Raw genomic sequence first — 16,306 nt, 5'->3', positions numbered from 1 at the left:
AGCTGCTCGGGTAGATATTAAGCATCCAGGCAAAGTTCTCGACGGTACTATTGATAATACAAACTCCGCGATAGCTCTCCTGTCTCACACCGACTTCCTCATATGTAACAGTAAGTTACTGAATCAGGCACCCCCAGTGCCTGAGTCACAACCTCATTAATCTTGCTCAGTGACTGGGAGACACAGAAGGAAGAAAGGAAGTAGCTTCCATGCATACTCTGTCCCTTTGTCACCATTAGCTGCATATTTGAGCAGCTTGAACTTTCGAGTTAATTGCTGCAGAAAATACAGTCAAATATACACATTTTCTTTCACAGTGGCTAGCCATGCAGGGAGCCACCTATGGATGAGTGGATGAGACAAAGGTGTCTTGTGTGCACATGAAATGTTCATTACACTTTGGCTAATTTAAATGAATTTTTAAATAGTTATGGGATGTGTTTGTGGTGGCTTAAATATGCTTGACCCAGGGAGTGGCACAATTAGGAGGTGTGGCCTTGTTAGGGGAAGTGTATCACTCTGGGGGTGGGCTTTGAGACCCTCCTTGTAGCTGCCTGGAAGCCAGTCTGCTCCTGGCTTCCTTTTGATGAAGATGTAGAACTCTCGGCTCCTCCAGCACTATGCCTGCCTGGATGCTGCCATGTTTCCTTCTATGATGATAATGGACTGAACCTCTGAACCTGTAAGCCAGTCCCAATTAAATGTTTGCCTTTGTAAGAGTTTGCCTTGGTCATGATGTCTTTTCACAGCAATGGAAACCCTAACTAAGACAGCTTTAAAGAGGATGCTCCTGCTAACAGAAAGCTTTGTTAACTGAAAGCTTCTTAAACAGATATTTAACAGGTAGACTAAAAGTAAATAATTTCTAAAAAATAGAGACGTGGTTATATACTTGCAAAATGTATGATTAAAATGAAGGTCCTTATAAGGATGGCGTAGCCTTGTTTGTCAAAGTAAGCCTAAAATACTTGCACACGTTTTAAAGAAGACCAAGATGGCTGGAGCATGAATCAAAGAGGTAGAGAGAGGGAGAAGTCATTCAAAACCTCCAAGGACAAGATCAACACTACTGCCCTTACAGGTACAGAAAATGGCGGTGGATGCGGTTGGCAAGTAGTCTTCACATTCTGACTTTTTCAAGGGTGGAAATCTCAGGCTCACTGCTTACACAGCCTAACTCTATCCATAGTTTCGATATTTTCCCAGAGACTCCCAGAGGGAGGCTCATACTTACCTTTTAAGTCAGTCCTCCTACACTCAACTTTTTTCATCTGCAGAGATTTATATAATGAACATTTATTTCACGGGAGCCAATAACTAATAACTGTATATGGTTATTTGTTATTTCGGCAATGCAATAGATACTAGTACATGCAGCTCCTCTGTATTATAGATTGACTTACAAGCTTTTGGGGTTACGATGGTCCAGAAGCAACAGGTATCGTGTACAAGATGAACAGGAGATTTGAAGTTTGATCTGTGTCATGGTGGCGTTCATTATGCAGTGATAGTGTCTCGAAACACTTAGCAGCCACAGGAAGCTTCAGTCCCCAGTTGGCATCCCTTGTAAGTGGAAATGACCAGAGCTGCACAGTGCAGTGGGTTCCTCACCTGTGGGGCTCAGGACATTAATGTATTAAATACTTTGACACATAATGTTTTGATTTAAATGAGTTTATAAGAGTGTAACCCATGGTAAGTTAGTGTACATTTATCCTGGATGCTAGAAATGAGACGTTAGTTAAATTGGTGGGGATACAAAGAAGAAGATGTGCTCAATTATACATATATACATATATGTACACACACGCACACACATAGTAACATACACACTCACATATACCAATACACATGCTCATACACAAACACATGAGACACACTCACTTATAGTTACAACATGCTAAAACACACGAATACACTCAACACACTAACACACTCACATACACTCAGACTCACACACAGAGGGTGGCAGGGATGGAGAGAGAGAGAGAGGGAGAGGGAGAGGGAGAGGGAGAGAGAGAGAGACAGAGACAGAGACAGAGACAGAGAGAGAGGCAAAGGTTTACTACTTAAATCAAACTTCTTTGTCATCGTGAACTTTGAACTAAGAGATGATCAAATACCTTGGGTAGGCATCACTTAAATTTTGATGCATGTCTAGAATTTTTTTTTTTTACTAAGCGTCCCAAAGATGAAAGGTGAGGCTGAAAATCATAAGAGAAATGGTGTATGGATCACAACCTACCTAAATTATTAAATTAATTTTTTTCTTTACTTGATCTGAAAACAAACCCTTCAGTCCTTTCCCCCCAGAATGACAGAGTGTGTTGTCTGTTGTTTATTAGATGGCAAGTGCCACTAATCCACCAACAGTTTCAGGACCCATCTAGACAAAGTAGAGCTTCAGGAAAAAGATTTCTACGTAACTCTTCAGTTCTCTATGTTTGTTTTCCTCCTCCAGGTATTAACGTAATTCTTTTTTCCTAGTTTACTGTCAGGATCAACCTCTGCAGGGCATCTGTGGTTCTGTCTAAAGGGCGGTTCTGGCTGAGTGTCAGTCATATGAAGTGGAAGACTGTAGCTATCAGCATGATAGTCACATCTTGCTCTTTTCATTTATTTTCTGTTTGCTTATTATTTATTTATTATGTATTTACATAGTGTGTGTGAATATGTGTGAGTATGTGTGAATGTATGTGAATGTGTGTGTGTGTGTAGGTGTGTATATGTGAGTGTGTAGGTGTGTATATGTGAGTGTGTGTGTGAATGTGTTTGTGCGTGTGACTGTGCATGTGAGTACGTGTGTGTTTGTGAATGTGTTTGTGCATGTGAGTGTGTATGGGGGTGTGTGAGTGTGTGAGTGTGCATGTCTGTATGTGAGTGTGTGTGAGTGTTTGTGTATGTGAGTGTGTATATGTGTGAGTGTATATGTAAGTTTGTGTGAGACTATGTGTATGGGTTGGTGTGTGAGAGTGTGCATGTGTGTGTGTGAGTGTGTATGAGTGTGTTTGTGTGTATGAGTGTATGTGAGTGTGTGTATATGTGTGAGTGTATATGTGAGTATGTGTGATTGTGTATATGTATGTGTATGTGTGTGTATGAGTGTGCTCATATGTCCCACAGTGCATGTGTGTGAAGGTCAGAGGGGTTCTTGCACCATACACGTTCCAGGGGTTGAGCTCAGGCCATCTCACCACCAGCCCTATGTCCGCATCTCAACTTTCTTTTGTCATAATGAGAGATGAGTGTATGTGATGTTAAAATGTACTGCCTTGCGTTCCAGCCCTCGCAACAATTCAGTCATCTCTGGGTTTAAAAATCAAATGAAGTCCTCTCCCCTGTCTTTAGTGGAAGTTTGGAACATAAGTATATACAATTTCACATCTTCTTAGGTAGAGTCAAGAGTTTATGAAAAATAATAATACAGTCATTTGATATAAAATGTGCAGTATCTGGTAGTGTGAGGTTATCTGTTGTGATGAATTTGCTGACTTTAAAGCGAAAGTGCTTCTATCAAAATTCTATTAGAAATAACTTTTCCATTTCTGTTGCAAAATGACTTCATGCCTAAAACTTTTAGCAAATATAGATTCAGGTAGCCCCAATGATCCTCAGCTATTATTTGAGATTCATATTCTAACATTAAACAGTAGCCTTGACTTGTGATTTCACAATTACTGTACTTTTATTACCATTCAGTTTGGGAATATGTTTAATTTCCAACCTCAGATCCATGTATCCACTGGACATTCATTACTTTCATTAGCATTTATTAAATAATTTTATATATAAGTCATTGTTCTAAATCCTAGCACCCCTGAGGTATTTAATTCTTGAATTACTTTATGTGAGACAATTAATTTCCTTAAGCCATATGGTCTCATTTGCATAATGGGGCCAAAGATATTTACTCATTAGAAATCACCATAAAGATTAAATGAGGTAAATATACATTGTGCCCAATCTTATGTAAACAATGAAAGTGACTATATGAATTTTTTAAACAAAACAACCATACAAATCTTAAAACTGTTAGTGAATTATCTTCAATTAATTAAAACCAAGTGTTACTTTTGACATTTAAAATCCACCGTAGCAGTAAAATGACATGAAACTTTCCATTTTTATAACACTCATTTTTCTCTGACATAATATATTGCTGGGTCTAATGGTATCAGGTTATTTCATTTTTCACTGAGTGTATAATTAAATCATAGTTTATCTCTTTTCATGATTTTTGACTGCAAGTTGTACCTTTATTATCTTTCTAATTTTACCTTTAGAGGAAAAAAAGACTATTTGGTTAGAAAACATGGCATGGTTTGCCAAACCACGTGCCAGAAGCTGTTGCGTGAAGCCTTTTGTTCTTCCGTTTAAGGCAACAGACCCAGATGCTGGGATAAACGGCCAAGTGCACTACAGCCTGGGGAATTTCAACAACCTCTTCCGCATCACATCCAATGGCAGCATCTACACAGCCGTGAAGCTGAACAGGGAAGCCAGGGACCACTATGAACTGGTTGTTGTGGCAACAGATGGAGCAGTGCACCCTCGACATTCAACTCTGACACTGTACATCAAGGTTCTGGACATTGATGATAACAGTCCTGTTTTTACAAATTCAACATACACGGTTGTCGTTGAGGAGAATCTGCCAGCCGGGACCTCCTTCCTTCAAATAGAGGTGTGTGAACAAGCATTAATCCATAACATCTGTATTATAAGATTACCTGTGAGGAGGGGACTTTGAAGTTTAACTATAAACAACATGTGATGAGCTCAGAGTAGCTTAAATTCAGATAAGCTGTCGATAAATCTTATTGTGGTTTTTTTTTTCTGAAAACCTTTCCCTAAGAGAACCCATAAAATCAAAAGGAGAAAGTTCACACTCATAAGAAATATTACACATTTACATATATTAAATGTCTAAGTATTTAATTATTAAAATATATATTTTGATATTATTATCATATCATTTCCTCCTTTCCTTTCCTCCTTCTAAATATAATCAATACTTCTTGTTCTCTTTCAAATTATGTCTCCCTTTCCATCAATTGTTACATACATATATGTTACATATATATGTATATATACATATATGTGTATGTGTGTATATATATATGTATATGTATGTATGTATGTATGTGTATACACACACACATATATATAAATTTACATATATACATTTTTGCTGACACATAAGTATCAAGATGAATTCACAAGTGCCTAGAGAATTCTCAAACCAGCTTCATACAACACCCAACATTGCTACTCAGAAGCAAGCTCCTAAGTAGCTAAGATATGCTTTCTATACAACCTTGAGTGGTTTATTTTTTTTTTCCTGCTAGAAAAAGCTACTTTGCAACTGTGAACTGAGAAGCAAGTCAGCTACCAGACAAAGAGAGAAACTGAAAGGATTATTCAAGGCCATGTAAAAACAAAACGATCAAAATGTCAAGCGGGTTGCTGATTGATGTTCAAGGTTCTAAAGAGCCAGAAGGCATTGTGTTCTGTCACAGCATTCAGAGGATTAGATTGCTGTCATTTGAATCTTGAATGTCCCCCAAGGCCCATATGCTTAAGGCTTGGTCCTCAGCCTGTAGAATTATTACATGTTGGGGCACAGAGAACATGCCCTTGAAGAAAGATACTGAGTCCCTAGTCCCTTCATGTTTCTCTCTGTTTCCTGGGTTTCATGACACAGACAAAGCTTCTATGGTCCTCATTTACCACCATGATGTGCTGTACCTCCACATATCCACATAGGGCTTAGTGGCCAGGGACTGAACCCCACTTTATGAGTTACTTCTCATAAAGAGTAATTCTATTACAATGTCAGAAAGGCGACTAACAGTGTTGGTCAAAGACAAAGTGGAAATGGAGGAATTTTCGACTGTACTTTGACTGGTCCACTCTACTGTGATGTCGTGATTAGAGAAGAATAAGACTAATAGCTAGGCAGAGTGAACCCAAATGAGTACTTAGGCAACAGACCCAAGGATCTGCACTTCTATTCTTACAGTTCTGCTCTATCCAGCGAGGAGCTATTCCCAGTCTGTGCCACTGAGTGGAATGGCCACTCTGCCTCCATAGAACAAAACAAAACAAACAGAAACAAAACCATCTTTCAGTTTGCGATCCAATTCAGATCACTTTGGATAGCACATCATCTTTCCCCTTTGATTTGGGTATTTATGTCTTATTTCTCTTCCATGGTATGGTATTTATACCTGAGTTTGTTTTATTCTCTTTACTGTACCTTCTGCACAATGAGTGTTTAACAGATACCGGTCAAAAAAGCAGGGAAGTGTAGGGAGAGGCCTTCACAAATATATTACCTCAACCTTCCAAGGCATCCTTCTGAAAAGCAACTCTTTCCGCGTTTCTGTATTTTTCCTAATGGGATTTTAGAACCCGTGCATGTAAATCGCTCCTTCAAAGTTTCTAGTAAAATATTTTATGCTCATTGTCTTATGTCTGTCTTTTCTCCTTCTTTCCATTTCCCGTTTACCGAGAGATGACGAGTCACGTGTCTCTTTCCTCTCGTCAAATCCATGCTGTCCAAGGCACTAATGCATTTCCCATCAGCCCTCAGTCCACCTGTGGGAAACCCTCTGATATAACCATTCTTCTCTCTGACTTGTCCTAGGCCAAGGATGTTGATCTTGGAGCCAATGTGTCGTATCGGATCAGGAGCCCGGAAGTGAAGCACCTTTTTGCATTACATCCATTTACTGGGGAATTGTCTCTTCTGAGGAGTTTGGATTATGAGGCGTTTCCTGACCAAGAGGCAAGCATCACATTCTTGGTGGAGGCCTTTGATATTTATGGGACGATGCCACCTGGTATAGCAACGGTCACAGTAATTGTGAAGGTAAGGAACCTGGGGTGACGGCCCTTGTCTCTCTATACATACATCATGTATGTCTTTGAAAACTCACGGTGTATTTTTGGAACAAGCCATAGGAACTGAGAGAGATAATGATTTATTGTTGTGAATTACTTATGGAGACTTGCAAAATAACCCTACTAGATGGAAATTAAAGACACATTAAACAAATCTTTGAAAGACTGCTATGAGTCTGCCACATGCTATGACTGGCCAAATCAGAACTTCATTTTTGTACAGTATGGTCCACAGTCCATAACCATGTCATTATTAACATTCTAAGGTTGGAAAAAGAGAGATACATAATACAGATGATACGGAGTTCACTGACCTCAGAATGAATGAGTTTTAGTTTGTAATTTCAAGGCTCTAAGATACAAAGAGCTTCAGAGACAGGTGGGTTTAATGTTCAATTTTGGCTCAACCTTTGATTTTTCTGCACTGGGGCTTGGCTTACCTTCCCGGTGGATAAAAATTTGTCTTGTCCTCCAGGTATGGTGTCCAATACAACCATGGTTTTAGCAAAAGGGAGGCAAAGAGGGTCCCCACAAGGACAATGCCAGCTTGGTCTGTGTTGCTAGTTCTAGAGTCTGTATATACATTCTCTTGGCATAAGGAGAAGTTGTCACAACAGAAAGGTCGATCACTCAGTGAGAATGTAAAAAATGATCAAGTAGCATCAAAACCCCACCTGAACCAGATGATGGATGGCTTGCTTTTCTTAGTTTAATGCTGTTGTAGGCCTGAGTCCTTAAGCATTTTTAAAAGGAGGAAAATAGTCCAAATCTCACTCATATGTATAAATATAACTTTTATTTGCCTGATGTAATTGTCATCTCCTAGGTACTATCTCTGTCTGCTAACCTAGAGCAAGTCCTAGAAGCTTCTAGCTTTCATACAATCTTATGAAGGCCTAGAATGTTTTTGGTCTCTAAGAGTTACTACTGAAGAAGCTCAGCCTTTCTAACTCTTTCTGAACTCTGGCTGGTTGGTTCAACTCAGCTGTTCTGGCTCAAACTCCTCACCAACCTGACTGATTCAGTCTGGCTTCTCTGTTTCTCTTCAATTGCTCTGCTTGGCCTCATACTAACTTTGGCAATCTGTTCTGATCTTCTGTCTCCTTCTCATTCTCTGGTTCATTCTGTCTTTGTCTGTGGGTAGATTGTTCTTTCTCTGTAACCTGTCTGTACAAACTGTCCCAATAAAAACTATCCCCTTCTCTCTCTCTCTTTCTCTCTCTCTCTTTCTCTCTCTCTCTCTCTCTCTCTCTCTCTCTCTCTCTCCCCCCACTGTCCCTCAATCAGCTTCCCTTTTCCTTTCTCTTCTTGTGAGAGTTGGGCGTATCCTATTCTGTCAAGTCTTTCTCTGATTCATCACTTTGTCTGCCACTCAATTAGACATCACTTTTAAACATGGATGCTTCCACCTACAAACTAACTTTAGCTTCATTGTTTTGAATTAAAGGTAAGTACTAAGAGTTTGTCTGTAATCCAGCCAGAGGGATTAAAGCTAAGGGCTGAGCCACACCACAACTAGAAACAGGCTCTTTCATTAAATAACACAATCTCGGGGTTCACAGTGTGATCAAAAATCCTGCAACAGACATGTGACAGTGGAAGATGTCTTTTATTTGATGGTGTCTTCCTGTTCTCTCCAGATTGAAAAATAGCTAATCAAATGTCACTGACTTTTCTCTGAGGAGTAGCTGGTGGTGATGATCAGAGTTACCCAAGAGTGCAGTTGGATGCACTGGCTTTAGGCTAGACTTACGTGCATGCAGATAGTCAGAAGAAGTCAAATTGGAAGTAAATATATCAATTGATTGGAAAACACAGTCTGCTTTGAATGTATCCATGGAAAAAGTCAAAAGGGACAAATTGGGTTCAGATATTTTGTTTTTTAAAAAAGCAGACTAAAAATATGTTTTTAATAATCCTGGCTTCCTAGATAGGTCTTCCTCTTCCAAGCCTGCTTTTCACTGTGATCCAGAGTTTCACAAAGACTCACAGCACTGTCTATAAGGGATCCAGTCACTATGTCTCATTCTGTCCTCTAAATTTAGAGGATGTTGGACTAATCCTGTGCCTCCATCCTTTGTTTTATTCAGAGAAGTCTTTGTTTTATTCCAGTGAATAAATCTGTCTGATCCATGTCATTAATTTATTGTACATTTGAAGCAAAACTTCTCTCATAATTATATACATATCCAATGTCACTTTTTCTTTTTTTCTTTTCTTACTTATCCAAGGATAATAAAATTTCAGACTATATTTCTAAAGGCAGATGATTACTTTTTTTTTCTGGTAACACAAGGTAGGGTATACAAATTGAAACTTTAAAATTCTCCCATACACCACTGAAGCCAACAAAATGAATGTCCCCACTGTTCCTAATAGACAACTAGAGTACAGTCCTGTTTCTCTCCTACTACAACCTCTCCAAACTTGCAAACTTTCTGTAGTTTGTTTGCTTCTATCTGCACTGGCAGGCCATCTTGCTGATCATATAATTTTATAGCATTTGAGGAAGAGATATTCATTCCACAAACAGTCACCATGGCAAAAGTTTCTTAGAGATACTCTCTTTGAAAAGTAGAAGCAGAGGCATGGTTTCTTTTGTAAAGAAGACAAAACAAAATGGTGAAGTATTTAGTATTGAGCTCACCTAATATTTTAAACCTTGGTAAATGCATAAATCAAGGGATACTTGGAAGGACATGTGTCTAAATGATGAACAAAATTAAGAGTTTACAATGAATACCAGTTAAAAGCTTTTTCAGTATCAAGTTCCAATAGTCTAAACCAACTATATTTTAATATATAATTATATACTATACAATGGTATAATATACCTTATATTATCATATGATACCATAAAAACTATATTTGTTGTAGATTTAGAGGGTACTGATAGATAAATTCTTATTGTATGGAAAATAGTAAATTATGTACTATGAGTAAATATCTAAAAATCAAAAACAAAACTCCAAAGAATGTAAATAGTGAGATGGAATATGATGTCCTGCTTTCCAGCCTAAATTATAAAGCAAACCAGTTCTTAAAATCCAAGATATATAATCCAATTATACCGTCATATAATTCCAGAGCTAAAAGAAATATAGATCAGAAAGGCTGAAGGTATTCATAGGCAAATGACACCTTCAAGGGACCGAGTGTGTGTTTGTCTGTCTCAGAGTGCTCTACGAGGCAGGAAGAGCTAGACAGAGGGTCTGCAATAAAAGATCATCCACCTACAGGCTCAGTTTGTGGCAAACAGTGGCTCCTATGAGGACCTCATATTTTGTTCTTTTGAAGGACTTTCCTCCAAAACAAAACGTTGTTATTCCACTGAGTATAAACAAGACATTAGCTCTTCTAGAAGGAACCAATGCACAGGGCCCATGGCAGCATTGACAAAGCACCTGAGAGTCACTAAGTAGGGTCCTGGTTTTGATTTGGACATAGAAGCCATGGCTTGAGGATGTAGCCTCCTTTAGGGGCAAAAAAAAAAAAAAAAAAAAAAAAAAATCCAGGACCTCTACACACTTTAAAACTAGCAATAGCCATCATGCTCCTGTCTAAATGAGAGACATTTGAACAAAAAGATAATTATAGGAAACTAGCTATTGAACTATTGGTTATTATTTGATACCCATGTCCACTTCTTTCTCTGGGTAGCCAGATGGATCTGGACTGGAGGGAGGGAGGCTTAACTGGGTGTACAGAGCAGGATCTTTCTGAGGCAATAAACACACCTGGGAACAGCTTCAGGGCTCTGGTTCATTAATTGGGGGAGGGGTATTTATGCCCTGGGGAGGTAGCCAGAGTCTGAGGGGCAAGGCTTATGTGACTGTGTATCACTGACCAGGGCAGAGGTGTTAAAAGATGCTTCATCTGCATACTCAGGGGCTATAGAGTCAGGGGAAGAAAAAACCTTATAAGGTTAAACAAAGAGGGAAGCCTGATAACTGTCGGAGTAATAAATTCCTGCTAGGGTTGATGGTGGGGAGCCAACTTTATGTCAGCAGGTTGGGAGGGGGAGGAAGCCAACTCCTGTCCTCATATTTGGGGAATCTGGGGTTGAAGCTTCCTTGACTCTTCCTCCATGACACTGGATCGTTACAGTCCCACAGTTATTCTTAAAATGTACTAAGTGTGTGGGGCTGGAGAGATTTTTGCAGGATTAAGAACACTGGTTTTGCTCTTCCACAGGATCTAGGTTCAATTCCCAGTATCCACATGGAAGTTCACACCAAACCTGTAACTCCAGTTCCAAAGATCTGAAGCCTTTTCCTTGCCTCAGCGGGCATCAGACATACACAGACACATGTGCAAGCAATACACCCTTACACATAACATATAATTACATATAAAGAATGAAATACTGAGCTCTTCCATAGGTCATTCATCTTGAAAAAATAGTTTTCTACGGTAGCCTTCCAATATCTTTCCTCTTCTCTTCTGCTGGTCAGCGTCTTATTAATGTGTTTCTTCTAATGCATTAGCTATTAAATTTAAAAAACTGAACACACAGAGAGACAGGATTTTTGCTGAAACAGATAATTGTTTCAGACATCTTCGTATTCTGTCAGCTTAGACTCTGGACCATAATGTCACCTGTTGTCTCTAGACTAGAGGAAGCCAATAAAAACATACGTACAAGTTGAATTTGTCTCCTGAGCTGCGACAATTACACGGGTCTCTTAGAACTTCATTAGTACTGCATGGTGGTTTCTGGAAGTCCTAAGAAAGTACCTTATTTGTGCAGATAATACAGCCTTTTAACATTCATTGATTAGCACTTTTACTCCTAATTAAAAAAAAAAATCTCTTGTCACGGTTCACAAGCTCTAACCCACTTCCAGTGGGAGTGAAGGAAGCTGTAAAGATCTTATTCCTACTAAAGCCTTATGACCAGTGAATATAGGCTCTGTGGTCATAGCAACTTCCCAACCATGCACAGCTGCTGTCTCTGCCCCGAGGAGCTACCTTCATACACTGCATGGTGTTTGTCATGTTGGGTATCTTAGTATAGCCTCAGAAAACTTTGAACTCATTCAATTTTCCAAACAACAATTTACATCTCCAACATAGTAATCACACACACACACACACACCATAAACACACAGACACACACACATATGTACACATACCACATACACACATATATACACACCATAGACAAATAACACATACACACACACCACATACATACAGACACACATACATACCACACATATATATATGTACTATAGACAAATAACACACACACATATGTACCATATACACACACACTCCCTCCACTACATAAAAGTTAATACATTTCTACACAGCAGAACTTCATATAATGTAAATATAGATTGTCTATTTCAGAGAAATAAAGTAATGTTTTTGATACCAATAAAGAATATTTGGTCCTGTTTATAAAGCCTCTTGTGGCTTTATAAGATTCCAAAGCATGATATTTGAGGAAACTGCCTTAAGTTTTAGAGAAAACAACTATCTATATGGTTGAATATTGAATGGGTTGTTGTTTTACATGTAGATATAAATTCTACCTCTTTTCTGTCTTACCCATAACAAAACCTTTCATAAAATCTTCAAAACTCTGCAATGGTTAAAGATCTGTAGGTTCTTGAGACAAATACGGAGGTTTAAAATTACCTACAGAAAGTGGTATTTTAAATGTTATATGAGAGTTTTCTTTTGTTTTGTTCTTTGTTTCATTTTGTAAATTCTGTTTTATTTGGTTGTCTGTTGGTTAGTTTTTTTGTTTGGCTGTTTGGATGGTTGGATTTTGTTTTTTCAAGACAGGGTTTCTGTCTGGAGCTGGTTCTGTAGATCAGGCTGGCCTCTAACTCATAGAGATTCTTGTGCTTCTGTCTCTCGAGTGCTGCAATTAAAGGTGTGTGCCACCGTGTCCAGCTGTTTTGTTTTTAATGAAAATTCAGTTCAAGTCTTCTTCCCTAAAATATTCCCATGAATTTTGTGATCACCTTTGTCAGTGCCTCCAAATATCAAGATAAGGGTTTAGGGCCTGACTCACCAGATTTCAACTGGGCCTTTACCTTTTAATAACCGGATAACAGTAAGCAATTCACACACACACACACACACACACACACACACACACGTACATAGGTCTTTAGTATCTTGGAGTTTCAGTGTTCCTCAAAATTCTTTTGGTATATAGTATGAGAATATTGAGTGTCAGGGATCTTGTTGATCCGTTCCCAAGGGCACTGACCTCATGAAGGGATTAATTTACTAACAGATTATAGAGTAATGAATTAGGAAGGTCTTTGTTTAAATTAAGGGTCTCTCTTTTGTTTGTCTTCTGGCCACTATGACGTGCAAAGCTTTGGTCTATAATATTCTTCAAACTCGGAACCGTAACTCAAAGTAAACCAGTCCTTCTTTAATTTTCTCAGATCTTTTGCTACAGCAAAAAAAAAGATTACAAACTCAGAAATTCCACTGTCCCCTAACAAATCTAGGTGTCTTAGGATTACTACGGCAGTTATGAAGCATGAGGAGTAAAAACAAGTTGGGGAGAAAAGGGTTTATTCAGTTTATAATTCCACATCATGTTTGACCATCAAAGGAAGTCAGGACAAGGAACTCAAACAGGGCGAGACCCTGGAGGCAGCATCTGATGCACAGGGCAGGGGAACGCGGCTTAGCGGCTTACTCAGTCCACACGGCCGGATGTCTCAGCTTGTCTTCTGTATATGCTGGACTCCTAAATAAATATGCATTAATGATAGTGAAGAAACGGACTTAGTATCGAGGCCAGAAAGAATCAGGCAACGAGCAAAAGCTTTCGTATACAGACTTCCAGCAGAAGGTGTGGCTTAGATTCGAACTGGATCTACCTGCTTCAAATTAAGTAAAAAAAAAAAAAAAAAAAAAAAAATCTCACAGGGATACTCTCCTGCTACCTGTGCCCTGGACTACTTACTGCCTGCCCTTGGGGGTTGGAGGTGAGGTGGCAGGGAGTCAAGGACACAGACTCGGGGAGCAGCTGAGAAACACCGCAGCAAGCTCATATGAACGCTGCTGTAAGCGCCTTTAATACCCTCCACTTGTGCCCCATTGGTCCCGAGTAAGCATTTCTTCTTAACAGCAGTTCCTGATTGGCTGGCATTGTCTGAGCCTGCAATCCTTGGTTTCTCAGGCAGTCTTCAGTTAGGTCCGCCTGTAGGAGATGATTTTTGCCGCTGCGCACCCATCTACATAGAGGGAGCCCTGCGGTTCCTGCTATACCATCCAACTTTGAATTCTAGCTAATTCCAGATGTAGTCAAGTTGGCAACCATGAACAGCCACCGCACTCGACAACTAAGAATCATCCAGTGATGAGTTTAGTTTCCAAAGACTATGAAACTGTCAACGAAATTGACTTCTCTTTAAGAATGCCCCCATGCAAAGCAGGAAAACACGCCTGTTGTCTAAGGGCGGGCACGTCTCGACGACAGTACACTCATGAGTGCGAGGATGAGAGGAATCAGGAAGCCTAAGCCAAGAAAGCAGCAAGAAACAGAAGACAGAAGACAGACGTACAGGAAACAAGCGTAAAACAGCTTCTACATGGACTCTGGCGGCCAGGAAGAGACCTAATTGGCACAGAAGATAGAACCAACTGTCCTTACCTGAAAGGAGTTGAAGGAGGGCAGAATGGCCAGACAAGTCAGTACCCTCGGCAGGCAGAATTGTCAGAAGCATAGAGGTAGAGCCATCCTCTGTTTCACATTACTGTATTTCTTGGGGGAGAGGGTAGGAGCTGAAGGAGATTTAGACCACAATTGACTTATATTTGTAAAACATATCGTGTTGGTCATCTCTTTATACTTAGTTTCTGTGTTCATTTTTTTCAGCTTGCCATTCATTTATAAACTGGCCAGCTAGCACACAGCATCCTAGAATGCTATTCAATATTTTCAATATTTTTTTTCTCAAGTCTACCCTTTGGTCTGAAAAAAAAAAAATGGTTTGCATGATTATTTTAGACTTTCGTTTTGAAAATAAAATAGACTAAATAAAGTCATATTTTTCTTCCATCTAGCTAGCAATAACTTGAGGTCACATCTTATTTGTAGGACGCATGGATTCAAATTACAAGCTTTACTGGTTAAATAATAACACAGCGAGAGATGCCTGGTGTTGTTTTCATTGAAAAACCATGGCAACATTTGGAATGCTCTGTTGAAATACAAAAACTAATTTTTGTTCAGATCAACAAATATAACCACAGGAAGCAAACTATAATGGGTTTTAATGATAAAATTAACTATAGGGCAGAGGAAGAAATCTTTCCTTTTGCCAATAGTGCCCTCTAGTGGTAGAGTTGAGCTTTTTACATTTAACTGCATAATAGAACATTTTGCACACCAGGAGTTTTTTTCTTTGATGGCCCTGAAGCATAAATATAATGAACTATTGATTATGCGTGTTGGCATTGCATTCCAATAAACTGTCTCACCCAAAACAGCGCATTGTGGGAAAATGATGGGCAATCTGACACATATTTCACCCACAATAGAGATCATAAGCCTAAAACATGTAGAGGAGGCCATGAAAAGAAATACTGCTACATTGTAACGATATTGATTTATTCTTCATGCTGTCAATGGCAAGCAAAATAATGAGAAGGATAAGCAATCTCTTAATGGTCTTCTGTTATTATAACCTTTGGCATGTATGTAATCGGTTTATGAGGATGGATATCAAAACACCCAGTGTGAATTCGCAAAGGTGAACCTGCCAATACCTGCCTAGCAGAAGAGAAAAAAAAATGGGTCTTTTCTGTCCATACCACCAAGAACTGAATTAATGCAACTAGAAAAATATATCCTCCTATGTCATCCTGCTATCCCACCACCAGAGAGTCGAATCGTCCGAAAATTTACATTTCCTTGGTCAAGAGGGATAACAAAAGCAAAACGTCAGGAGCACACTGAGTTTATCAACCTTTGGAAAAAGTCATGTAGTTAAACGTGTGATCTTGGGTTCTCCTCTTATAACCACTAGAAGTTACAGTTTAAGGGTGCCTATGGATTCCCATCTTTGGCTATAAAATACACTCACTAAATTATTCACTATTCTTTTTTAATTTCTGTTTATTCACATTAGAACCTAGTACCAGCCCTCTGCCATTCCACCTTTCCCTTCTGTTTTGAGAATGGGGACCCCTCCCCACTTTGGATGTCACATACGTCCAGTAACATAACACCACCTACCACCACCACCACCTACCACCACCACCACCACCCATACACACACATAAAGATGGTCCAGGACTAGGTACATCCTCTCCCACAGAGGCTAGACATGGCAGGCCATTTAGGGGGATGGGGATCCAGAGGCAGGCAGGCAACAGGCTCATGGACAGCCCTTGCTTCAGTTGTTGGAGGACCCA

General features: G+C 39.3%; 1 protein-coding gene across 1 annotated transcript in view; it reads left to right on the top strand.

Moving 5' to 3' along the window:
- The window catches only part of Pcdh15 (protocadherin related 15), a 537,968-nt gene that overhangs the window by 349,797 nt on the left and 171,865 nt on the right, over positions 1–16,306 (top strand). Inside the window, exons 17-18 of the mRNA XM_028773900.1 lie at positions 4,379–4,684; positions 6,650–6,874. Coding sequence (XP_028629733.1) covers positions 4,379–4,684; positions 6,650–6,874 — 531 coding nt within the window. The remainder of the gene's footprint in view (positions 1–4,378; positions 4,685–6,649; positions 6,875–16,306) is intronic.

Source organism: Grammomys surdaster, unplaced genomic scaffold (assembly GCF_004785775.1).
Source record: "Grammomys surdaster isolate TR1022 unplaced genomic scaffold, NIH_TR_1.0 237, whole genome shotgun sequence".
NCBI lineage: Eukaryota > Metazoa > Chordata > Mammalia > Rodentia > Muridae > Grammomys > Grammomys surdaster.
The sequence above is the reverse complement of the archived record's forward strand: the minus strand, read 5'-3'. Positions and strand labels throughout refer to the sequence as shown.